The sequence below is a fragment of the Diceros bicornis genome, chromosome 9 (genome assembly GCF_020826845.1).
Source record: "Diceros bicornis minor isolate mBicDic1 chromosome 9, mDicBic1.mat.cur, whole genome shotgun sequence".
Lineage (NCBI taxonomy): Eukaryota > Metazoa > Chordata > Mammalia > Perissodactyla > Rhinocerotidae > Diceros > Diceros bicornis.
Genome location: NC_080748.1, coordinates 34,708,330 through 34,735,204, shown reverse-complemented (window position 1 = coordinate 34,735,204; position 26,875 = coordinate 34,708,330). Strand labels below are relative to the sequence as shown.

Genomic DNA, 26,875 nt, shown 5'->3' with positions numbered 1-26,875 from the left:
TGATGTTCTGTGTAAAAAAGAAAAGATGCTATCCTAAAATAGACTCGAAACCTAAATGTATATAAAAATTCTGATTTGCCATTAAAAAAATTCAAAGACAGAACTTAAAAGATGGCAGATTCTCAGGGCCTGGCCCAGTGGCATAATGGTTAAGTTCACACGCTCTGCTTCAGGGACCCGGGGTTCAAAGTTTCGGATCCTGCGTGCGGACCTACACACTGCTCATCAAGCCATGCTGTGGCGGTGTCGCACATAAAAAATAGAGGAAGATGTGTACAGATGTTAGCTCAGGGCCAAGCTTCCTCACCAAAAAAAAAAAAAAAGGTAGATTCTTATGTACTGTTTCTAGTGTAGTGAGTAAGTTTTCTCTTTTGGTATAAATTTAATATGTTCGTATTATTGTTCTTAAATGATTCTAGAGGACAGTATGTACAAAAGCATGCACCCATACAGCCATAAACACAAAGAATACAGTATTTACCTTGTGTAACTCCAAACCCTGGGCTAGGTAGCTCCTCTTTCAACACATACAACTGGCAAACCCCGCTAACCTCAGATTCGATGTGTGCAGGCTTAGTTAAAAGATATTTCCTGTAAACAAACAAAATATCTAAATGAAAAGTTTTTCTTTTTCTAATAATTGTGAGAACAGACTGCGAAAAATAAGATTTTTTCCCTCCAAAGCCTCTTTTTTATATTCCGAGTATAATTTGCAGTTTCAGAGTCACATTGTTAATTAAAAAATAACTTTTCAACACTGTGTATAAAGAGCAGTGCATAATACAATATGCAGTAACAAATGTGAACTAAAAATCCAACACTTCCTATCAGAGGAAAAGCTGTAAAAAAAAAAAAAGGAAGAAAAGTAACTCTGAAGAGATACACCCTTATTATCATGGACCCTACTGTTGATATGACTGAACAGCCAGTAAGTGGGAGCCTGACCTCTGATTTGTGACCAGCTAAGGGACAGAAGCCCTCACCACTGTAATCCCCTCGATCTACTCATTTTTAAGATTTCTAAAATAGGGATGTACAAATAGCCAGAAATCTTTGCAGCAGGCTACTTCTGCTTGTCAGCACAGGGCAGAGAGAGTTTGCCTTTAGCTAGTGGATGTAATGCATGAGAGAGGGGATCTCAAAACTTACTGTGCTCCCTATTTATGCCAAGTGCACATAATGTCCCTTTCATCTAGAAATGTACACAGTTCAAGGCGGGGAGGCACACAAACATAAACATTACCAAGTAAGAGCACACAAGATAAAATGAAGAAGAAACTTCTAAGGGGGGTTTCCATAAAGTTACAAACAAGCAACAGCTCTAGGATGGAGACCGTGGCCCTTTGAAGAAAGGATAAACTGAAAATCTATTTGGAAGTATTTCCAGTTTGGCAAGAACACAGTGAATTCTCAATGTGTTAACAGGAAAAAGCCCAAAGAAATATGGATTATACATAAAAGTCATTGTTTTTACTGTAAATTTCAATGTCATCCTCTGAAACACTTTTATAATTACTCTGTGAGGTGACATTTAATTTATTTTAATTTTCTTCCCCCCTCTTCTAACTTTCACCTATGGAGAGATGCTGCCGAATACAGAAATTGTTAAAATACAGACACATGGATACAGAACAGTAAAGACGTTGGATAATTGATAAGCAAGGTTGAGTTGCAGCACACTCCATGAGATACTATGCAGCTCCACCCACTGATTTGTTTTGCTCTCCACCAGAAGCCATTTGTCCTCTGCTACCAGAAAAACTGTCTTGAGGTTGATGGGAAGTGAGATGGTGTGAGTTCGCCCTTCCAGAACATCCAGCACAGTCAAGCTGTTCCTGAAAAAGGAGAAGAAAACTATCTGAAAGGAAATGGTGAGGATCGTGTTGAGTAGCCACGGCACAATCATTTCATGATACATTATGCAATCATAAAAAGAAGGTTTTTAAGACTAAGTAATAACATAGAAAAATGTTAACTGAGAAAACAGATATATAAAATTCTAGACTATGTAAGGGTATGCACAAGAAGAAACAATAGAAAGTGACAGCTGCCATACTAGCAGTGGTTGTATTATGGAATTATGAGCCCTGTCTTTTTTTATGTCTGTTTTTCAATGTTCTGTAATGTGGGATAACTTACTTTTATAATAAAACATTTATCATTTGGTTACATTAGTTTTATAATAAACAAGTATAATCAAAAGAGGAAACAGAACGGACAAAATAATACCAGTTTAAATCTTCTACAATGAAGAGCTCACCCTTTTTCTTTGTAGAATACTAGCCAGTTTTTGTGCGAAAATTCTTTACACATTTTATACATTTCCTAAAGACAAAGCAAAAGAAAATATTCACATTAAATGTGCCAAATTCAGTCATGTCTCTTCAGCTGCTTTCCCTTAAATAAAGGTCTTCAACGTGTAAAACATGTAATTCTCTGAGAAGCCACCTCTTTATCTACTCCAAGACTTTTATGGTAACATGGATTAAAATATATTTAAAAACTTACTGTGGGGCTGGCCTAGTGGCAAAGAAGTTATGTTCACATGTTCTCCTTTGGCTGCCCAGGGTTTGCTGGTTTGGATCCTGGGCTCAGACCTACTCACCGCTCATCAAGCCATGCTGAGGCACCGTCCCATATAGAAGAGCTACAGCTCTACAACTATGCTACACAACTATGTACTGTGACTTTGGGGAGAAAAAGGAAAAAAGAGCAAGATTGGCAACAGATGTTACTGCAGGGTCAATCTTACTCAAAAAAAAAAAAGAAAGAAACTAGGTGTGAAAAAAAATGTATTGTGAACTAAATACTAAAACGTCTTTAGAATAAAATTTTTAAAAAATCACGCCAAATACTGGTTAGAAATAAACATGCTATCTGGTCTTTAACTGTGGAATTTATACATAAGATAAATACATAGGAAATACTTTGTTTTTTAGATTAGGATACATTTATGACATTTAAAAAAATCTCTTTTTTCATGGTCTTTTAAGACCTAAGTATGTGGTCATGCAGGGCAGAGGGTAAGCCTTATTTTATATCCATTACCTTTTTCTGAATGGCAGAATAAATTCTCTTGGGTTGGCCTAAAATGTCTATTTATAGTTTAATTTACTTAATAAGCTAAAATGTTTATTTAGCTGGTAGGTGCAATCAGTTGTCATACTGATGGGTTTGTCATATAAATCCAAAACATAAATACATAACTGGAAAACAGGTGAAAGTGACTTCATGATTGGGAATTTGTCACGAATATCACACTCAAATAGTTCGTGATGTTCTATTATTATTAGTTCAGTCCTGACAAGTCTTCACGTGAGTATGACGGATACAAAAAGAAGCTATTAGTATTTAATTATATGTGTACCTATGTCTATCTGTTTGTATTGTGTTAAAATTTACAAGGGCATAATAAGAGAATTCTCTTGTGCATTTTAGTAAACAGAAGGCACTGAGAGGGATGGGCAGACATGTATCTTTATGGTTAGAAAGCTATGGAAAATCCTTGGCAATTTGCTAGACAGGTTGGGTATTCCTTACAGCTTCCTCCTTGTTCCACCAGGAAGACTTCTTAGACGTAACCTCTTTTTCTGAAGGGAGGATGAGGCGACGAAGGGCCCGGCCAGCGATATCAAACAATAGGATGACATTACTCTGGAAATAAAGAGAACAGTGAAAAGCTCAAGATTTGTTCTTTTTTTTTTTTTTTAAAGCAGCAGCCTCTTGGCAACCTGGGAATAAAGGCTACAGTGATAAACCAATGGGCAGACAATAATATTAAATACTTGAGAGACACCACAAAGACACTAAATGGTTTTCCTTAATATGGAGTTTAAAATATTAGATGTAATGCAGAAGGTATTCTCTTTGAAGATTTTATCTTAAAACCATCCCCTTCTAAATACAGGCTGGCTTAACCATGATTCTGTTTTATTATATAGCAATAAGAAAATTAAGAGGATAATTTTTAAAAGTCCACTTACTTTTATCAAAAGTACACAGAGAATGTGCTGTTGAAAACGTTCTTACATTGAGCATAATTAAATTTCATTTACTCTTTTCACAAATCCAGGTTCAATTCAGAAAATATGTACATGATATAAAGAGGGGTTAGTAAGAAAATATAAAGGAGCCCAAGAACCTAGATCCTAAGTGTTTCTTCTTCTTGAAATTCACTAAGCTTGACGAACTTTGATAGCTGGTGCTGTAATAATGTGCAGACAAGAGATTTCTCCAGCATTATTAACCATAGTTATGCAAATGAAGCAATAATCTCTCAGTAACTAGGAGCATTTTTTCCAAGAAAAAAAATTTTTAATAAACCTTAAGCATGAAAATAAATGAAAAAGGAAATTAAAATTCAGAATGCCAGAAAACATTAAATATTTTAAAAGGATGCAAAGAAGTTGGCTTTGTTAGTTAAAGTTTAAAAATGTTTGAAGATTAGACTAACAGGTTTGCAAAAAGGCACTTCCAAGTTGTTTGTCAGGCTTCATTGTTACCCAATTGTCTCTTCTTTCGTTCTTGTTTTTGTTTTGTTTTGTTTTAAGTTTGGGGCTCCCCCAGTTTTTTAACCTTATGAATTTTTCATTTCAAGAACTTCTTTTGGGGAAAATAAAGTCATAAAGCACCCAAAGAATTAATATATATTTTGCAAAATACAGGAAACAAAATAAGAAATGTTTGTTAACTTGTTGCATAGTATTTATTGAGCAGCTTATATCTAAAGCACAGAGGAGCATGCGGTGATGAATTAACCCTGACCCTTGCCCTCTATTATGTAATCCAGTTAGAGAGAAATAAAAAGAAATGTAAAACGAGTAAGGATTTCATCTGCAAATCTGGGACCTCACAGTGTGGTTTCCAATTTATTTAACTAGCTAACTTTATTTTGACGTGCTCAAATTAAAGTAGTATTTGTAGTTTTCTTCATTCCATATACTCTGAATCTCGGCTGTGTTAAAAAATTCTAGTAAGCATGTTGACAAAGCTTAAATTTTTCCACAAACATCACCCTTAGAATGCATCATTTTATATAATATGAAATTCTTCATTAAGAATGTGTTTTAGGAATATTATTTTTAAAATTAACATTTCATATAAATAGTATTCCTGGTATTTGAAAGTTTGAAAATGATAGCAATACCTTACAGTTTGCCTTAAGAAAATGTATTAATAAGTTAAAAATTTACAGTCTCCATTCTAGATTAAATTTTTTTTGAGTATTTTAGGAGAAACTCTTTCTGGTATAATAAATATGTACAATATTAACATGAATTCTTAGCACTTAAGCAATTTGGTATAATATTAATTTTTCTAAGCAAAAGAAAGTCCTAAAAATAATGTTTGATTGCAAAATATGATTACGCAGAAGAATAAGCAGATGATTAAACAGATATGATTAAACAGAAAAATAAGTTAGCATGATTTTGCATTTTTCTTCCTTTTTAGGGTCTAATATTTATATACTCATAACTTGGCACAAATGAACTGAGAAACTGTATCTTTTTCAGTGACAGAAAACATATAAATTTTTCCAGCCATTGCTGTATTTACAATTAGTTTTAGAAGCAACTGGCAGCATGGAGGAGTTCTGTTGCTCCATCCTTTTAGATGTTAATGGTTTCCTTCTGTAAATGACTAATGATATATTCTGTCTGAGTTTAAAAATAGAATTTTGCGTCACACATGAGTACTTGTGACTGTGGCTTTGGTGCTCCTTTAAGGGGGGTGGGGAGGAGAAGCAAGTGAGCAATTTTATCATGTTTGTATTTGACTGGGAGAAAAGTAACCTCTGGATGACCTCAATGTCCCAAAGTCTGAAATTCTAAACTTTGTACAGATGTAATAAGTAATCTCAAGGGGCGGGGGGTGGGGGCGAAGAAGGATCTTTATTTTTAGGCATGGCAAAGTTTCCCTTTCCTCACTTAAGAATTTATTTTAGCAAGGAATTTTTGAACAACTTCTGAAACTAACCAGAGAAATGCATTCGTAGCAAAGCTTTATTTGAAAAGACAAGGGATAGATGAATTAATGGAAGTACTTCTCTATGATATTTTAGCTCCACTTTCAGTTTGGGCAGAACGGAGAAGGAATTGATGGCAGTGCGCTCATTTTTTATTTGATTAGAATTATTTATCATTTGTTAAACTTGTATGTTTTTCACCTGGAATTGAAGAGGTCTTACATCCTAACAGGGCCATACTATAAAATAGACAGCTAAGATATCCTCTCTGAGAAAAGAAGAGGCAGTTCAGAGGACAGATAGAGTAGAAGCACCCACATAAGCTGTGCTCAGGTGCTGGGATAGCTTTGTGGAAAACCCCTGAAACTGTGATCAAAGGGATAAGTCAGGTAGCCTGCAGGAATGCCGGGAGGCAAAGGGCTGGCTGTGGAGGTCAAGCACATCTTTACAATGAAAAACATATTTTCCTTGATGAAAGTCATTGTAAGTGAACAGAATATTAATCAGCAATGTTGCCAAATAATTGGATCTTTTGAGAAAATAAAATACTTGCTGAAAACCTAAATATCTAGTACTTTTAAAGAACTGGTATATGTAAGTTTGACAGTTAATTTGACAGCTGAAAATCTGGCAAGACTGTTTGAATAAATACTCCAAATTTAGATTCTCGTCCAAATTCCATTGGCTTACTGAATTAAAAATCACCAAGGGGCTGGCCTGGTGGTGCAAGTGGTTAAGTGCGTGTGCTCCGGTGCGGCGGCCCGGGGTTCGAGGGTTCGGATCCTGGGCGTGCACTGACGTACCACTTGTCGGGCCATGCTGTGGCGGTGTCCCATATAAAGTAGAGGAAGATGGGCACAGATGTTAGCCCAGGGCCAGTCTTCCTCAGCAAAAAAAGAGGAGGATTGGCAGATGTTAGCTCAGGGCTGATCTTCCTCACAGGAAAAAAAAATAAAAATAAAAAAAATAAAAAATAAACAAAAATCATCAAGATATCATGTGCTTTTTATGACAGATTCTTCTGGCTATAGAATTGAATTCAATGGCATTGATATGTAGTTGGAAATCTATAAAGTAAAACCTTATTCCAATGTGCTGGACACAAACTTTTATAAGCAATACCTGGATATTTATAAAGTCTGCTTCTAGGAGAAAATGAAAATGCAAAAAAGTGTGAAAAAACAGAAAAAAATTTATTAACTCAGAATTTGTGAAAATTATTTACGCAAGGCCTAAAGTTAAATTTGACTTATTTACTCAGTGAGCTAATGAAATGTTATTTATGCAATATTTTCCTCTTGATTAGACATAGTCTAAAAGTATTGTTTCTTGGTTACGCCTTGCTTTTATAGTGACTTTAATACTTGCCAGTAACATCACTGCATTTCTTTAATATTTTCCTATTATGAATAGTTTTTAATTTTCAGACTATTCTTTTCCCCAAGTATCTGCAGTGAGTGAGAGAGTGGATGAAGTTTAATTCTGGGGCGGGCGGGGGGGTGTCAATCCAATTTGGTTTGAATCTCAGTTCTACCAAGCATTTGCTGGGCAAGTTATTTCAATTCTCTGAGCCTCAGTTTCCTCACATGTATATATAGCTAAGAGCTGCCTCACAGGGCAGCTAGAAGAATGACATGGGATAACGTATGTAATCTTTTGCTTAACACATTGTCAGCGTTTAACAATTGATCCTTCTTGAGACATTCATCACTTGCCTTCCGGGATACCACACTCCCTGGTTTATCCATCTACTTCATTGGCTACACATTTGCAATTCCCTTGGTTGATTCCTCTTCATCTCCCTGATCTCTTAATATTTTATTGTCCCAGGGCTTAGTGCTTTGACTTCTCTTCTCTACCCACATTCATTCCCTTGGTGATCTCTTTCAGTCTCATGGCTTTAAATAACATTTATATGCCAGTGACTCCCAAACTTATATTTCCTGTTCTGACCTCTCCACTGAACTTCAGACTCATCTACTTGGATGTCTAATCGACATCTCAAATTTAATCAAATGTCTAACCTTCCCTCCCAAATCAATTCCCTCCTCATCTCAGTTGATGGCGAATCTATCATTTCAGTTGCTCAGGCCCTAAACCTTGACGTTGCCCTTAACTCTACTCTCTCTCATCCCAAATATCTGATCTATTAGGAAATCCTGATGGTCCTACCTTCAGAATATATCCAGAATCCATCATTACTTAAGACTTCCATCCTCCTCCAAACTGCCATTATCTCGTGCCTGAATCATTGCAAAAATCGCTTAACTAGTCTCCTTCCTTCTGCCTCAGCACCTATAGACTATTCACCACAGAGGAGCCAGGCAAATCCTTCAAAATATAAGCCAGATCATGCTACTCCTCTGCTTGAGACTCTCTAACACCTTCCCCTTTCACTTATAGTTAGGGCCCAGAACACTACAATGGTCTACAAGGCTCTACATAATCTGCTTCCCTGCCCTCTCCCCAGCATGTTCCTGCCACAACCCACTACGTGGCCACTTTGACCTCACTTCCTTATACTCTCTCCCTCAGTCTTCCCCACTACACTTCTTTAAAGATGGAAGAGTCATGTTCCAGCCTCTGAGCCTTTAAACCTAACAATTCCCTTTGCTGGGAACTCTCTTATTCCAGATATCAGTTCTCCCCTGCACCTCCATCAAGTCTTTGCTTAAATATCACCTTCTCAGTTAGGCAATCCCTGCCCACTCACCCTATTTTACATAGCAATCTTCCTCTTAGCCTTCTATTTCACTCTTCCTTGCTTCTCATCTTCTAACTTAAGATACAATTTAATTTTTTTTTTTGCTTGTTGTCTGTCTTCCTGGACTAGAATGTAAGCTTTTGAGGGCAAGGATTTTTTTGTTTTGTTCACTGCAGTATCTCCAATAGTAGGCAAATGATAAATGTTTGTTGAGTGAATAATATGTTTACTATAGTATTTGGTAGATACTAGGTGGGTAACAGGTATATGAAAACATTACACTCCTTTCTATTGGTATAGTAGAGATTAACTTAGACCTTTAGAATTCTCATTAATTGAAACATTGCCTGTCTTTTGATCTATATGTTCTGTTTGGAACTATTTCTAGCCTGACTCTGGGTATCTGTACTTTTCATTAGTGCTTTCTTACAATAGTAGTGATGGTTGGAACTTGAGCATCATTAGACACTAAAGTATCTCAGTGTATTCCTGCAATGGACTGAATGTTTATATCCCCCCAAAATTCATATGTTGAAATTCTAAGCCCCAATGTATTAGGAGGTGGGGCCTGTAGGAGGTGATTAGGTCACGAAGATGGAATCTTCATGAACAGGATTAGTGCCCTTATAAAATAGAAACCAAAGAGATCCCTTGATCCTTCTGCCACATGAGGTTACAGCGAAAAGACAGCTGTCTAGGAAGTGGGTTCTCACCAGACACCAAATCTGCTGGTGCCTTATCTTGGACTTCCCAGTCTCCAGAACCATGAGAAATAAATTTCTGTTGTTTAAAACCTAACTAGTCTATGGTATTTCTGTTATAGCAGCCTGAACAGACTAAGACAATTCCATTCAGTATATTTATGTGGCTGTCTCTACATAAAGAATATCATTCAGGTTTCATATAAAATGTCATCTCCTAAGAGGAGATATCTCAGCACTCTTTAATAATGTTCACCTTCCCGACTCCTCCTACCCCACCCCCATCATTCCCTAGGACATTATCTTGTTTCTACATAGCACTTATCACCACCTAAAATTAGCACATTTATTTGTTGGTTTACTTGTTTGTTGTCTACCTCTCCAAAGAGAATGTAAGCTTCACAACAAAGAATTATCTGGTGTCAAATGTCAACAGTGCTGAGGTTGAGAAACTCTGACTTACGTGTTTCCAGAATTATAGGTCACCTTGAAGTCTTGGCAGAGAGGAAGATATTAGCCTGCCTTTGTGGTACTGATAAAATACAGCCCCTGACCTCTCCCTCCTGCCCCTCTCCTCAATCTTTATGAAAGCACATATTTTCAGTTATTGGTTGCAAAGCACTCTTGCCTTTTCCTTCAAATAAGCTACCATGTGAGTAGCCTCGGGGGCATTACCTGCTCCTCCTGGAGAATCACTTGACCCTTGAGGGGATTTCCCAGCGGTGCCACTGTAACAAATGGGTGCCAAACTCCACCGGCCGTTCTTGGGAAAATGTCATACAAGTCCACAAAGTAGCCACTCTTCCCAGTCATATTCATAAAGTATAAGGAAACAGGATTGCATGTAACTACATACAGAGCATTTTCCTCATTTTCTGAAATGACAAAAAGGCATTAATTTTGCCGTCTGTGAAAGATTTTCTGACTGGTCAAGGGGTCCAGTAAAAGCTGAATCGTGAGACTGAGCACACAGCCGAACTCAGCAGATGATCTGTAGACGGACTGACTAGGCTGAAAAAGACCATGAGAACCAATTTAGTTCCTGCTGTAAATGTAGATACAGTCACACCTATCTATTCGAGGAAGTATCTATTTGTTCCCAAAAGAATTCCATAATATTTCACGACACAACCATTAAACAGCATTTAACACTCTTCAATGTCAGGAAATTCTTCCTCGTATGAAACCAAAGTGCTTTGTGCTTCAATAAAAGTCTGTTTTCTTTTGTTTTATTATTGATTCAGATGGACAACAGCTGGTAACATCTTCTACCTGCTAATCTTGCATTTCCTAGATAGTTACTTGATCTTTAGGCTTTTCTTACTATAAATAAGTAACTCCATTTTTTGATTCTTAGCTCTATGGATCTTATTTTCCAAACTCCTGTTCATATTAAATATTTCTTATTATAAAACCTCTGTCTTTTCCATCTGAGTACTTGACTAGGTCCATTTTCTGAACTCTGTATCAGTGCTTCTTCAACTTTGAAGTGCATATGAACCACTGGGGATCTAACGAAAATGCAGATTCTGATTCAGTAGGTCTGGGGTGGGGTTTCAGACTCTGCCTTTTCAAGAAGCTCCCAGGAGATGCCAACGCTGTTGATTTGGGAGCCTCTCTGAGCAGTCAGGCTTTGGACGGTGTTTCACATAATCTCTATCTATGAGCACCTTGAGGCAAGGGATTAAGCTGCTTTTGTATAATAAATGCTATCAAAATCACTCATTACCCAGGTATCTATTTGGCAGTGTTCATGTTTTCTGAACCCAAAATTAAGACACAAGAAATGATAACAAGATATAACATTTATATTCGGGACTATCCTGGAAAATCTGTAACGTGTGTGTGTGTGTGTGTGTGTGTGTGTGTATATATAGTGTGTGTGTGTGTGCCATGTCTACAAATAATGACCAAATGTTATACGTAAATATAGTCAATTTAAATAAATAGGCTAACATTGATAAGAAACAGAAGTCTCTGGAAGTGCAGAAGAATACATATCATTTAGGAGACAATGTGAACTGTGTGTGTTTTAGTTCCAAATATCAGAGAGGATCACAAAATTTATAAGTTAAGGATCTTTTTAATGCTTCCACTATCAGTACAAATAAGTTCACTTCAACATTTAGTGAGCACCTTCCCACACAGTATAGGGCAACATGGAATATAGTAAAAGTATTAACAGAAATATACTTAATCAACCTATGGCAGGCATTAAGGGCTGTTTAGTCTTTGGCTCAAATATATACAATTAATTCTGATTCTAACTCAAGAAAATGCTCTTTTCTCTCACTAATGCATAATAGGTAAAAAACAATTAAAAAATCTAGTTTGCAAATGTGGACAATACTGAAATAGAAAGTTAAATTATATCAGGGACAGCAAATGAGTTTCATTTTTAAGGGCCAGTTCTGACTGGCAGTGGCTGCCTGGAATGTTGTGTTGAGAAGAACTGTAAGACTGTGACCAGGTTTAATGAGAAAAGTGCTGCACCTGATTAGAGAAGCCTGTCATAAGCATGGGTGGAGGATCCCAGCACACTTACTTTAATCCCTAAACATGAGACAAGGGCCAAAGTTCAAACATCATCCATAAAATCCATACTTACTCTTTACTAGCAAATGTAAAATATCTTAATAAGAGCACCAATCTGTTACCAAAAATACCTGTACATTTTTTAAGGTACATATTTTTATTCAACATAGCTGCTTTTAGGACTAAACAATATCTATAGATCTTATATGAACAAAAACTTGCTTCTGAATTTTTGCCTAAACAATCTCCATCTTGGTCAAGTTAGACACTTGCTCCCTTCCCGTTGCCATCATTTCTGTTTACATCACTTTGGTAACTGCCATCAATTGAAAACTTCTGCCAAAAAGCACCCAGGGCACACTGCATGAATCAGTAAGTATGGCAACAGTCCAGAAATGTAGATGCCAAAAATTCACATCCTTTATTTGCCTTTCTTTACAATGAGAAGTTTAATGACTGCAAATCACTCCAGCCCTGCTTTCGTGGTTCATGCAATTGCTAACCGGGAATCCCAGCCAAAAACATCCAGTTTCTCCCATTTCTTTTCCCCTTCTATTTTTAGCACATGACTGGGTGTGTTTAACTTTGTGCTACAATTGTAATGAGAAACAGACATGCATACAAACTCAGCAGTGCTTATGTGGATTCCACAATAGTATTTTGTTGTTATAGGAAATTAGTTCTAAATTACATATAATTGCTATCCAATTCAAGAATGACACAGTTACTGAGTTTATCATAGACTTCTTGATGTCTAGAGATTAACTTAATCCCTCTTTTTAAAAAATCAGTGCAGGAAGGAATAATCAAAAGAACAAACTGACATACCATGTGATGTAGCAATATCACAGATTAAGTTAATTTCATCCAATGGTAACCTCCAGGAGGCACATTCTTCAGTAAAGGTTTGGGATCTTTCTTCATGTCTTTCTATTGGATATTCTTGTATGTTTATAAGTGCTGGACCCTATAATAAAGGAGTCAACTGAATTAAGAAATTTGGGTAGTTAACAAAATGTAGAAAAGCTAAAGTTCTTCAAAATACAGAATTTAAATTCAAATATTCAATATCTTGATATATCTCTTCTCATTTTGTTGACTGGGATGGTACTTATAACAATAATAAAACCATACACTTGCATTTATAAATGCTTTCACATGTGCTTTCTTATTTAATTTCTTACTTTCTTTTCTTTTTACTCACAAAATATACTAGATATAAAATCCCACAGGATTTCTCATTACTTCATTCCTTCCTAAACCAAGAGCAAGTTTTGAACTACAAGTATTGGGACCGAGAGCTGTCCAAACCAGGAGTATAATTTGTAAATGAATGAATCAGGGCCTGATATAGTTCCATTGTGAAGAATGATTATTATATCATTATATGGAACTTAACGGCTAAAAAGGGGTCTTTGAAATAAAACGTAGGGCCGGCCCCGTGGCCTAGTGGTTAAGTTTGGCGCACTCTGCTTCGGTGACCTGGGTTCGTGGGTTGGGATCCTGGGTGTGGACCTACGGCACTGGTCAGCCATGCTGAGGCAGCAACCCACATACAAAATAGAGGAAGACCGGCACAGATGTTAGCTCAGGGCTAATCTTCCTCAAGCCAAAAAAAAACGGGGGAAAGACTGGCAACAGACTGTGTTAGCTTAGGGCCAATCTTCCTCAACAACAAAAAAAAGTGACATTTGAAATTTAAAAAACTTACTGATAACTACTACCATTACTTATAAAAGGTAGAGTATTTTATACACGGTGAAAATTATTCAATATAAACATAAGTAGAGCAATTAATTTAATAATGTTATTATATTTGTGCTGGGTACTTTATGATTTTCCAGAAGAAATATATAGATGTAACTAAAATTTCAATGATTCGTATGCTCCACAGTCTTTAATTAATCAAAAATGCTTGAGTTAGATATCGACTATTGTGGCATCCATACCCCCCTCTCCTGTCCCTTTCTATCTAGTCTGTACCTTGGGAGCTGGGAGACTAAAAACCACATTTCTCATACTCCCTTGCTGTGAGGGTTCTGGATGTGATTTAGGTTCTACCAATTAAATGCACTTGCATGAGATTTGGAAGGCAGAAGAGAGGTAATGGCCAGCTCTAGTAGACAAGCAGGCTCTGACAAGTATGAGCATTCGGATTCTATGCTCTATTGCAGGGCTTGACAACTACAGCCACAAGTATGAGCATTCGGATTCTATGCTCTATTGCAGGGCTTGACAACTACAGCCCACAAGGTCGAGTCTGACCCACTGCCTGCTTTTGTAAATCAAATTTTCCTGGAACACAGCCACATCATTTGTTAACGTATTCTCTAAGGCTGCTTGCGTGTTACCATGGCAGAGTTGAGAGTCTATATGGTCACAAAGCCTGAATTATTTACTATCTGGCCCTTTACAGAAAAAGTTTGCTGATCCTGCTTTACTCTGCAGCTCCCAGCAAACAGGGGTGGCAGCAGATGCAGAAACACAGACCTTGAAACTAAAAGTCCAGAGGTGGCCCCCTGACTTCTGTCCCTCTTGTCCTTTCTAAAGATTTTTATAAGCATCTAATTCCCTACAGTAATTTCCTTTCTGCTTGAAATACCTAGAGGCGTTTCTATTGCAACTAGTGACTAATACTCCTTTCATTTGCCCTTTCACATGAAGACAAATATCATGTAGTAACTGTCCTAGGATAATACACAACACACCGATTCTCCTGAAATACAGGTTAGCTCTCAGGAATTCTACTGACCATTAGCAATTACTACCTGCACGGAGTCCCTCAGAGGCCAGACTGGCTTGAGAGTTAGAGCAGAAGCTAAATCTACTCTAAAATAATATCAGAAGAAGTAATGTCTGAGATTGTATGGATTTTCTCCAGGAAAGATATAGCAAAATCTGTAATGTTCAATATTTTAATGAAGAAATGATATCAACCTTTATGTCTATGTGATGAGTTTCTGCTGGGCACAACAGTTTTTGCATTCCACTTCTTGACTGACCGATTGTCCAGTAGCCCATGAATGTCTGCTCTGGCAGAGGCAACCTGTCAAGGATGATTTGAAAAGTAAATGTTTCTTCTTGTTTGCAAGTCACAGGAAAATATAATGAGCCATCTATTATCAACCACACAAATAAATTTGAAGAATGCTTTACTTAGAAGTGAATTATATTTCATTTTATTAAAAAGACAGTCCCTAAAACCATATTTAGAATATACTTTAAGAAGGAAAAGATTCCACATTTCTGAAACTCAGAAGATAAGGTCCTATTCTGTTTTTACCTTAATGACAGTTATAATTAAGGTTTATATATTTTTTCCTTGAGTTGGTAAAATACTTGGTAATTGAACAGCTAAATTCCCAGTAGAGTATAGGAAGGATTTAGAACAAAAATGGAGCAATCCATCAATTTTTCAGTCTATTCGTTTAAATTTGGAGTCAAATAATACACAGTACACAATACTACCAGTCACATGTTTGTAAGTTGTACAGGGCAAGTTTCATAGACTCTATTTTAGTACTTTCATTTTTTCTACTTTGAACTGAAATATAATAGACATATTAGAATACAAATATGTACAAATATAATTCACAGAAACCTTCACATATATGTGCCACTTAGTCTTGAACACATCTGTGAAACCAGTACTCAAAGAAGCACCAACAGCACCCAGAAACCCTCTCAGGACCACTTAGGGCATTACCCCAACCCAGGGGAGATTATCCTGACTTCTAACAGAATTATTCTGTGTTTAGTTTTCTTTTTACTTAAAGACTTTTAAATAAACTGATTTGCCAAAATAAATATGGCAATGCTAAAGTACAAAACCACAAATTTTTGTGAATAAAGCTTTTACTTTTTAATCATACTATCTTTTCTTTGAGTCTTTAGAAAAGGAACCATTAATTGGTCATTTAATTCATTAGAAATTTCTTATTCCATGTTAAGGCAAAAAATGATTCCAAGTTAAAAGTTCTTTAAAAATAATGCACATGTGGCTATAAATTGAAATGTATGCTTGAATGAGTTTGATGATCATGAAAAGAGTACATATTTATATTTAGAAATCATTTTACTTTCAGTACAAGAGCAGTGTGACACAATGTTTCCATATGATTAGTTAGACCATCTCAGGCTTGGATATTTTTTGCATAAAATAACGGAACCAAGCATTCTGGTGGAATATACCTTTTGTCCCTCTGAAATGCTAATGTTTAACACAAATGGAAAGAAATTAAAAAGAAATTTAAATTGAAATTCTTCTAAGTCATATGACATAAATCTCTCAAAAGGACGTATGTGCTTTTGTATCTAGCATCTAAAATATAATTTAAGTACCTGGACAATTATTCTCATTGGTCATCCACTTCTGTGTTTTTACTGGAAACCAGGTGGGAGGGGCACTGAGTCAGGGGATTTACTATTATTGTATTCTTTCTTTTAAATACAATAAAAACACATTTCTGTGTCAAAACAGCAAATCTTGAAAACATCTTGTAGACTGAGATCTTTCTCTCTTCGTTTACGGAATGAACTGTATTCTTTACTTGATAGTATCATCAGTTCACCAAAGGAGAATTAGGTCTCCAAATACAGAAGGAGAAAAACAAAGGAAAGAGACATACCTATTTCCCTCTAGCATAGAAGACACAGTGTGATAAAACGCAGGAGATCTGGGTTCTAGTTCTAGCTCTTTTATTAAATAGCTATGCAGACCTGGGAAGGGAAAAGTTAGCTAATTTCTTTGAGTGGTAATTTCTTCCTTTGCGAAATCATGGGGATGATCTGTAAGGTTCCTTCTATCTCTGAAGATCACTGAAGTGTCAGTGGTAGATTCAATAGTTTTGCATTACTTTGGTCTCTGGAGTGAAAATAATCAGAATGAAAATATCTATACCTATCAATAGAATAGGTTCCCTGATAGATAGAATTGCTTTATTAAAGCTTAAAAAAGAAGCTCTAAATATATCCCAAATTGGCTCTTTGAAGACAACAGAAACAGTTAACATATCTTGAAATCTAATTAGAAGTGGAGAATTGCTTAATAATAATGATCCTTGGTTGACAGGTTGATATCTAGCCTAAAAAATGGATCTAGGGGTCGGCTCGGTGGTGTAGAGATTGGGTTCCCGTGTTCTGCTTTGGAGGCCTGAGGTTCCCTGGTTCGGATCCTGGGCGTGGACCTGCTCACCACTCATGGAACCATGCTGGGGCGGCATCCCATATAGAAGAGCTAGAAGGACGTACAACTATGACATATAACTACCCACTGGGGCTTTGAGGAGAAGAAAGGAAAAAAGGAGGAAGATTGGCAACAGAAGTTAGCTCAGGGCCAATCTTCCTCAAAAAAAAAAAAAAAGATCTAATATACCTTTTAATAATCACACAAAAATATCATATAGATGCTAAACAAAACAAAACAAGCAAACAAAAAAAAACTTCATCCATTTGAGAAAAAGTAACTTTACTCGACTTCCAGTTTTTACTGACCATTTTAGGGATATTCATGAAACCTGGTTTGAACTTGCCAACTCATTCTAATAGTCATGGAAATTGCAGCCTTCCTGGTTCCTTCTAAAAATAACAGCAGCTGTTTGGTTGGCAGGGTATGGGAAGGACCTTCAGGTACCCCATTTAGAGTCTGTTCCAGAACCACATAACAGGATGCTATTGGCAGTAACAACTACAAATGAAAGTCACATTCGCACGGTGTTCTGGAGTTGCACAATCAAACTGACTCATCCAGCTCCTTAGTAACACAGAGTGTTGTTTCTAGACTTTTCCTGTGGACTCCAGGTTGGCCAACTGAGGTAAACCAAAGCCCCTCATTTATTTTCTAACTAAGGCCTCCCAATAAGCCGTGGAAAAATTTGATGGTTACTAACTCTCTCCCCTTCAATGTTAGTAGTCAGGGGAAAGGGGAAGCATTATAATTGGGTGCATGAACAATCTTTGGAAATTTGAGACGTAATCAACATCAATTTGGGGGTAATTCCAAACTAATAACCAGTTAGCAAAAGACCCTATATTCCATTACTGAAATCTGTCATCCAACTCTGACCAGACTTAAGTTGTCACACCTGATTTGACTGAAACAACAATGGTATTTTCCATGGTTTTAAGATCCTGTCACTTGTATTTTTTAACTCTGTTGAAGTCCTAGCTGGAATTATGTCTTTAATTTTAAGGAGGAGGAGGATGACCTTAAGCCTATAAATAGCGCTACTTTTTATCTTCGATGTCATTCATGAATTTATGTTTTTTAAAACAAAGAAGTATTTCAATTCATATGTTGTGATGTTTCTTAATTCCTTGCGGAAGTATTAATAAGTATCTGGAAGTAAAAGTTTTAACTAAAAGCAAGGTGAATTTCAAAATTATGACTCAGGTCAAATCACAGCACTTGAGCAAGTTACAGAAAGGAAAAAAAGGTTTTTTTAAGCAAGCATACAATGCATAACATGATGCATGTGGACACCAAAGTTGAGTAATATAGTCTGAATGACATGAAAGAGATTTGTCTAAGATTGTTCCCATAAAGAGGTGAGCTGGAGTTTTAAAGAGTATGTTCTGGCAAATTTCTGCCCTCTCTGAACATTTGCCAATACTATTTCTGGAGTAGGAAAGAAACACATGAAAAAGATTTGGATCTTTCTAGAGGCATTATGCAATTGGAAGTTGCTGACATACTTAGCAACAATTCCTAAAATATTTCCTCACCACACGAACTACTAATTTTCATGGGAATAATGGAACCCTTCAGGGTAGTTCCACTAACTCTCAAAAATTCACCAATTACTACCATCTTTGAGAAGAAAAAGAACAACTCCAATTTCAGCAGGCCTCACTCATTCCTAATGTTTTAAATCTAACCTCTGGTACACATTAGTTGGATTGTCCAACAGAGTTTACTGGAGCCTTTCACAGAATAACTCTGACAAATATTTCACCTTTGGCTCTTACTCCTTCCTCTTACTCTCCAGCCAACTTATGCCCTAGCCACCCTGAACTGCTACTTGCTGTTTCTGAACATACTATGCATGTTCATGCTTCCATGGGGTCATTATCTCTGCCTAGAATTTCTTTTGGCTATTTGCTCTTTGATGAAATCCTTCTCATTCTTTTTTTTTTTTTTTAAGATTTTATTTATTTATTTTTTTCCCCCCAAAGCCCCAGTAGATAGTTGCATGTCATAGCTGCACATCCTTCTAGTTGCTGTATGTGGGACGCGGCCTCAGCATGGCCGGAGAAGCGGTGCGTTGGTGCGCGCCCGGGATCCGAACCCGGGCCGCCAGCAGTGGAGCGCACGCACTTAACCGCTAAGCCACGGGGCCGGCCCAATTCTTCTCATTCTTAAGGCCCAGTTCCAATGTCACTTCCCCTTGCATCCTTCTCCCATATTTCTTCCTGGGAGGCAGAACGAATCTATTGCTTTTCTGGGTTTCCATGTAAATTTGCACATAAGGAACTCTTAGAAACTCTTAGGATAGAGTTCTGTAGTATTTTCAATTTTCAAATTTAAGGTCTGATAGAGAATAGAAGTTTTAGAGGGCAAGGTCAGAAGCGAATCTATGAAATCCCCTGTAAACATTTTTATTTAAAATAAAATAAGAAGCACACTAAATAGAGAAAATAGAAAAGCCCCTTTAAACATTTTAAATTAGTAATAATGGGTACTACTAGTTCCAGTTACCCTCCCTTGTTTGCTAGAAACTTCTGAATCTCCCTTCCCCACAGTCTCACATATTGCTGGTAAATTAATTTTGCTTTGTTGCAAATGAAAGGCACACAACGAGTATTGAATGTGTTTTTCCTTTCTGTGCCTGGCTCTGCATTTAGACATTATGGTTTTTACTTTACAACTTAGACTTGTGCACCTCTGCCCCTCAGGTCCTGCTGAGGTCACAGAAATGAAGAGTAATTTGGATGCATGAGATGGAAAAAGATTTTGGGAAACTTGCTATTCTTGGCTGACACTTCGCAATTACGCTCCCCATTATCCAGAATGAAACTGCACAGTCTTAGTGCCGCTGCCCAGCGTCACTCAGTGCCAAAACAGATGTTGTCAGCTTGCTCCACACGTCTCTGCCTTTCTTCCTCCTCACAGAACTTGACTTGGTTTCCTTTCCCTCATCTTTCTTCAAGTTTCACTGCAAAAAATTCTCTTTTTCTGCCATCTGCTTTACCAAACACATCTTAGTATTTTCGAATCTTAAGTTCTTTCCTTTTCTAATTATCCACATCAAGAATGACTGGGGCTGAAACTCTCCCAGTTGGAAATTTTCCCAGAAAAAAAAAAAAATTCTGTATTTTTCACAAGAAGGACTCATAGGAGAAAGAACCTATGAATGCAGCACTTTGAATACCACATTGTATAACAACGTTTGTAGTTTATATGTTTTCCCAACTAGATTGTTAATTCATTGAGAGTAAGGTTTACACCTCACTCACTTGAATCTCGGGCACTCGGAATCCATCGATTCTGCCATTGAAATCTCTCTCACTTGTGTCCCTCTTTTTCATCCCCACTGCTACAATGTAAGCCCCACTGCTCATCACCCGGATTACTGCAGCTGCTTCCCAACAGGGCTTCCTGCCTTCAGTTTCACTGCCTTTCAGCTTATTATCTTTGGAAAGCCAAAAGAGGTCTTTCTAAATTATGAATCTGACCATGCTACTCTCTGGCTTAAAATTCTTCTATGATTCCCCTCGACTCTTCTCTCCCTTTTAGCCTCACCACACAGCCCTCACTTAACCCTTAGTTTTAGTCACCAAACTACTTGAAGTTTCCAAAATGCACCACGCCCTCTTACAACTGTCTCTGCTTCAACTATTTTCTCCTCCTTTACTTGCCTGGAGAACGCCTAGTAATCCTTCAAAGATTCAGCTTGGTTATCCTCCCTGACTCTCCCCAGTGCAGAAGGCAGCAAGGCTGCCTCTTTGCTCTCTCTCCTGTGGCTCTAACATAACACAAGCTACTCTTTACTTGAGTGCCTTCCCAATGAATTGTGACCTCCTTGAAGGCAGATATTGAGCCTTCTTCACCTTTATATTTCTGATTCCCTACCTAGTGTTTACCACACAAATGCTCAATAGTGTTTGTTAAACGAGTGAATATTTGGTTACATTAGAACTGCCAACATCTTCGCCTACTTATTCCTTATCTCAGTGACAAGTTGCAAACCACTGTCAAATTCATAAACAGACACCTCCGTCATTAAATTGGAGTCAAGAGGCCAAAAGGGAGAGTTCTCATGCCCTCTGTTGATAGCAGAGCCCAACAGGAAGAAGACAAACTTCTTGACTGGTAAGCAGCTCAGTCAATAAGAGACTGTCACAACTCTGCGAATGAAAAGCCACTACACCTCAAACTCTTTGTTTAAAGAGAAAGCCCTCCCAACTTTCTCTTTCCCTCTATAAAAGAGTTTCTCCTCCCTTGCTGCTAGGGGACTTGCATGTGGCTTTCCATGGTTGCAGACCTTGAATTGCAAATCTTTGCTGATCCTGAATAAATTCATTTTTGCTGGAGAAATAATTGGTTGTCTATTTGTTTAACGTCAACATTTTGGTGGCCCATATAGGGATACAGAGAGGACCCTCAATGTCTCTGAGGCTGGTGAGCAAACAGGTGCAGTACCCACAAAACAGCCCATTGAGCTCTCTGCTTTTCTTATTGACCCTGGAATTTGAGGATAAGTCTTTGAGTTTGAGACTCTCCAGGCTTTATTCGAGATCTATTTTAAGGCTTCATCCTTTTCTGGTTAAGATCTTGTTCGTCTGTGCATATTCAGGTGGCACTTTGGCCTGACTCTCTGAATCAGGCTGTTTCTTTGAACTGCACTAGCCTTTGGTACAACTTTTGGACTGTTCATTGGAGCTGTGCTGTCCAGCCTTTGGCCTCACTCCCTACTTTGATCAACCTTCCCAATTCCCTTGGGAACTGGACTGTTCATTGAAACTGCATTGTTCTTTGGAACTGCACTGATTCAACCGTCAGTCCATCCTAATGAAATCAGACTGTTCTATTGGGACTGGCTGGTATTAAGGCTGCAGGCTGTTTGAGTTGTTCAAGCTGTTTGCGTTGTAAGCTATTTGAGCTGTTTAGGCTGAGAATTATTCCTTCGCTCTAGAGAAAAACCTCTAGGAAATGGGATCTTAGTTATCTAAATATTTTGAAGGTGCCCCCCCTACAGGGACCCTGGCCAATTTTATGTTTAAAAACTGCAGTCATTCCTCATGCACATTTCTAACTAAATGGACCAATTTAGCCAAAAGTAATTTAGAATATCAATGGCCACTATGGGGAACTTTTGAATTCCTCAAACTTACTTTTCTTAAAATCAAATTGGACAACCATAGCTCTGTAATTTCCAAAACTGAATGGAATGCCTATTTTGATTGGTATTTTGAGGCTCCCAAATGTTATCAGGAATCTAAAATGGCCTCTTTGCAAAATAAAAATTTAAGATTAACTGAGGCAAGCAAATGATTAAAAAAAGATAAAATGGCTTCAGAAGCCTCACGTTCCTCTTCTTGTATCTTGCTCCTCTCCCCGGCTCCTCATGCTCAGGCTCCACCTCCAGCGCCATCTTCCTCCTTCCCTTTATCATCTACACCTCCTCTATACCCTCAGTTCCCCCATACTAACACTCTTGCCAAACTTCCCCTTTTCCCTGAACCTGTCCCCACTCCCTCTTCCTCTGAACCTATCAGAATCTGTTCCTTTAAAATTAAGCCTTCTGAAGATCCAAAGGCTAAACTCTTAAAATCTTATATTTCCTGGACTAAACCTGAACCGCGAGCCACAGTCAAATATTTTCCCAAAGTATCCGAAGATTCTCACAGATTTGCTAAGGAATTTAATATAGTCATTCAAACTTATCAACCTGGTTTCTCCGACTTATATCAGCTAGTTCATATGCTTGTTGGTGAAAGTCAGGCCCAGTATTGGATGAAAACTGCTAATTGAGAAAATCCTGAAAGGTCTCTAGAATTACAACCAGGAGACCAACCTACTGACCTGTTGTATGATCAGGCTCATGCAATCGCTAGATGGCTTCATCAGGCAGTTCCTAGGGCTTTCCCAAAGCCTGTTGATTGGAACAAAATTCAGGCTTGTGCAAAAGAACACTGATGAAGCTGTTCATGACTATTACAATTGACTTCAGATTGTTTTTAAAGAAAACTCTGGTCTTCCTTCAGATGTTGGTTCCACCTGGGTAGCTTTTAACTCTACGTTTATTAATTGGCTGAACTGGGACCTTTCCCTTCCAGTAAAAACGACCAGGATGGAGTGGGAAACTACGTTCACTCCAGATTTAATTAATCTGGCAAACCAACTCTCTTGAACTCTAGATGGGTCACCTAAAAGAAAGACCACTAAAATTCTTAATCATCAACTTCAGCAAATGAAGGCCTCCAAACGAAACCCAAAACCTCCTAGTTTCTCTTATTATTGCAAAGAGCCAGGACACTGGAAGAGAGATAGTTATAAATTTAAGTGCTTCAAGTGCCTTCAGCCCTCTAACTAGCCTTTCCGATGTCCTCTAAATTCTCAGTGACAGGTCTGCAAGGAACTACAGGGGCTCTTCCCAATCCTCCCTCTTAATTGGCTTGGAGAAATGTTTCTCCAGACTAGAGATGAATCTCTTTCTGTCCTAATTGACGCTGAAGCCATACCCTCAGTGCTTAACGCCACTACTGTAAAGCAGCACCTGCCTCGAAGTACTAAAACAGTTCAAATAGTGGGGATTTCTAATAAACCTCAAAAGCCTCCTGTCTCTGAACTTATTCCCTTTTGTTTAGGCCCTTTCAGAGACAAACACCCTTTCTTCCTTAGTCCCTCTGCCCCTATTCATTTATTAGGCCGAGAATTCTCGGAAAAGTATCACGCTCGAATTTTTTTCTCCTGAAAGGGGGAAATAATTCTAGAATTTGACAGCAGCCATCAAAACAGCCAAGCAGGTGAGTTAAATGACCCTTTGTCATCCTTTATTTGCTCCATCTCTGATGGTACTAGAGCTGATTCTGGAAACACTGTTCATTTGTCTCTATTGAATCAGCTACCACCCTCCTTACCAGCAAAATCTACAACTGATATTGGTAAAATTCATGGCGCACCTCTCAACAAATTCAAATTGATTCCTCAAGACTGCTCCCCAGAATTAATCAATACCCTATAAGTAAAGAAGCTCTTCAAGATATAAAGCCCATAACAGAGGATTACAAGGCCCAATTGGCCCTTACACTAAGTCCCTATAATACTCCTATTTTACCTGGAGAAAACCCAAGAGCCAAGAGGGAAGGTTTGTCCAGGACCTCCCAGCAATAAACAACATTGTTATCCGTCGACACCCTGTTGTTCCTAACACTCATATGCTACTAACATCCATTCCCATTAGAAGCAAATTTTTTACTGTAATTGATTTATGCAGTGCATTCTTTAGTATTCTAGTTGATGACCTTTTTGCCTTCACTTGGGAAGGAAATCAATTCACCTGGACAGTAATGCCTCCGGGTTTTTCTGAGAGACCTTTTTATTTCTCTCAAATCCTGAAGGCTGATCCAGATGACATAAAGTTCCCTACGGGTTCTATTTTGTTGCAATATGTGGATGATTTGCTTCTTTGCTCTCCCTCCTAAGTCTCCTCAAAGGAAGAAAGCATCTATTTGCTAAAGATTTTAGCCTTAAAGGGACATAAGGTCGCCAAGGAGGAATTGCAGTTTGCCCAAACCCAGGTTTGATGTTTAGCGCATCTGATATCAAAACAAGGGTTGCACCTAGATCCAGACAGGCTTCATGGTGTCCTAAGTTGCCCACAACCCAAAACGAAGCGCCAACTGCAAGGTTTTCTCAGGCTCTTTGGTTATTGCCAAAAATTGGATTTCAAATTTCTCTCCTATGGCCAAACATTTGTATGTTTTACTAAAGAACCCAACAACCCTGAACCAATTTTATGGGAAGACCAGACAACATAGGCTTTAAGACATTAAAGGAGAGTTTGATAAACCCACCTACCCCTGAACATCCCAATCATCAGAGTCCCTTTTTCCTTTTTGTATATGAAAAGGAAGGGAATGCCCTTGGGATACTTACCCAAAACAAGGGGACGACCATTGACCCACAGGGTATTAGAGACAGCAACTGGACCTTGTGGCATAGAGATATCCTCTTGCCTTACAGCCATTATTCCCACTGCACTTTTGGTGAAGGCCACCAAGAAAACCATTGTGGGATCCTTTTTGACCATTTTTGTACTTCATGCAGAAGCTCTTCTGAATTCTCACCACACTCAACATATTTCAGCCAGCCACCTTACCTCCTATGAAATCCTTTTGTTAACTACTCCTCGCATAACTTTTTTACGTTGTAATAACCTTAACCCTGCTACTTTTCTCCCCTCTATTACCGACGAAGTCCCTCATGACTGCTTAATGCTAATGGATCACCTCCTAACTCCTCGTGATGATCTGCAGGAAACTCCTTTGAGTAACACCGAATTCTCATGGTTTACTGATGGTTCTTATTTAAAAGGTGATAATGGCAAATATTGTGCTGGGTGTGCTACTGCAACTCCTTTTGATATTGTTGAAGCAGCATGTTTACCTATAGCCACTTCAGCCCAACAGGCTGAATTACATGTTCTTACATGGGCTTATACTTTAGCCAAGGGCAAAACAGCCAATATTTATACTGAGAGGAGATATGAGAGGAGATATGCTTCCAGAGCAGCTCATGATTTTGAAAAGCTGCAGGAGCAACGTGGCTTCCTTACTTCCAGTGGAAATAAAATTAAAAATGCTCCCTATCTTCAGGAATTATTGGATGCTGTACTCTTACCTGCTGCTTTAGCTATTATTAAGATCACGGGGCATTCTAAACTTGACTCTTTGGAAACTAAAGGAAGTCACCTTGCTGACATTTCTGCAAGGAATGCAGCCCTTAAAGGAACCAACAACAGCCAAACCTCTGTCATGGTCCAAAGGGATATTTCCCCAAATGGTAACAGAAAAATTGGCTAGTGAAGCCCAACAATTGGCATCAGAAAAGGTAAAACAAAATTCAACAATTGTTGGTTTGATAAAAAGAGAAACCTCTGGTTTGGAACAAATAATAACCCGGAGACTCTAAAATTTCCACTCCTAACCACTGAACATGCATTAAACCATTGGTCTACTAACAAAATGATAACATTCATGAATCAATATTGGTAGGGAAATATTAATGAGGCCACAAAAAGTGCCTACCCCACTTGTCCAAAATACAATCCAGGGAAGTCTGTTTGTACTGCTTCCAGACACTTTAAACTACCTAATGGACCATTCAAGGTTCGCAAATGGATTTCATACAACTTCCCCTGTGTAACGGATATAAATGTTTTCGTCATGGTTTGTATGTTTTCTCATGGGACTGAAGCCTTCCCTTGCAGGCAGGCTACTGCCTCTTCTGTGGCTAAAGTCCTTTTGGAAAGGATTAGCCCTACATGGGGAACTCCTCTTGAGCTTCATAGTGATTGAGGAACCCATTTTACTGGTCAAGTACTTTGACAAGTCTGTGCTGTTTGGCTGGTTTTACAACACTTTCACTGTGTTTACCACCCTCGATCCTCTGGTTTAGTCAAACACACCAATGGCATTATTAAGAATCAACTGGTTGGGGCCGGCCCCGTGGCTTAGTGGTTAAGTGCGCGCTCCGCTGCTGGCAGCCCGGGTTTGGATCCCGGGCGCGCACCGATGCACCGCTTGTCCCGCCATGCTGAGGCCGCGTCCCACATACAGCAACTAGCAGGATGTGCAACTACGACATACAACTATCTACTGGGGCTTTGGGGAAAAAAAAAGGAGGAGGATTGGCAATAGATGTTAGCTCAGAGCTGGTCTTCCTCAGCAAAAAAAGATGAGGATTGGCATGGATGTTAGCCCGGGGCTGAAAAAGAAAAGAATCAACTGGCAAAATTTGTACAGACT

General features: G+C 38.2%; 1 protein-coding gene across 4 annotated transcripts in view; it reads right to left on the bottom strand.

Moving 5' to 3' along the window:
• VWA8 (von Willebrand factor A domain containing 8) overlaps positions 1 to 26,875 on the bottom strand; it is a 354,390-nt gene that overhangs the window by 113,512 nt on the left and 214,003 nt on the right. For all 4 annotated transcript variants that reach the window (XM_058548243.1, XM_058548242.1, XM_058548244.1 and 1 more), the window contains 7 exons: positions 14,843 to 14,951; positions 12,734 to 12,872; positions 10,046 to 10,245; positions 3,541 to 3,654; positions 2,261 to 2,325; positions 1,710 to 1,835; positions 482 to 591 (listed from right to left, as the gene is read on the bottom strand). In XM_058548243.1, coding sequence (XP_058404226.1) covers positions 482 to 591; positions 1,710 to 1,835; positions 2,261 to 2,325; positions 3,541 to 3,654; positions 10,046 to 10,245; positions 12,734 to 12,872; positions 14,843 to 14,951 — 863 coding nt within the window. The remainder of the gene's footprint in view (positions 1 to 481; positions 592 to 1,709; positions 1,836 to 2,260; positions 2,326 to 3,540; positions 3,655 to 10,045; positions 10,246 to 12,733; positions 12,873 to 14,842; positions 14,952 to 26,875) is intronic.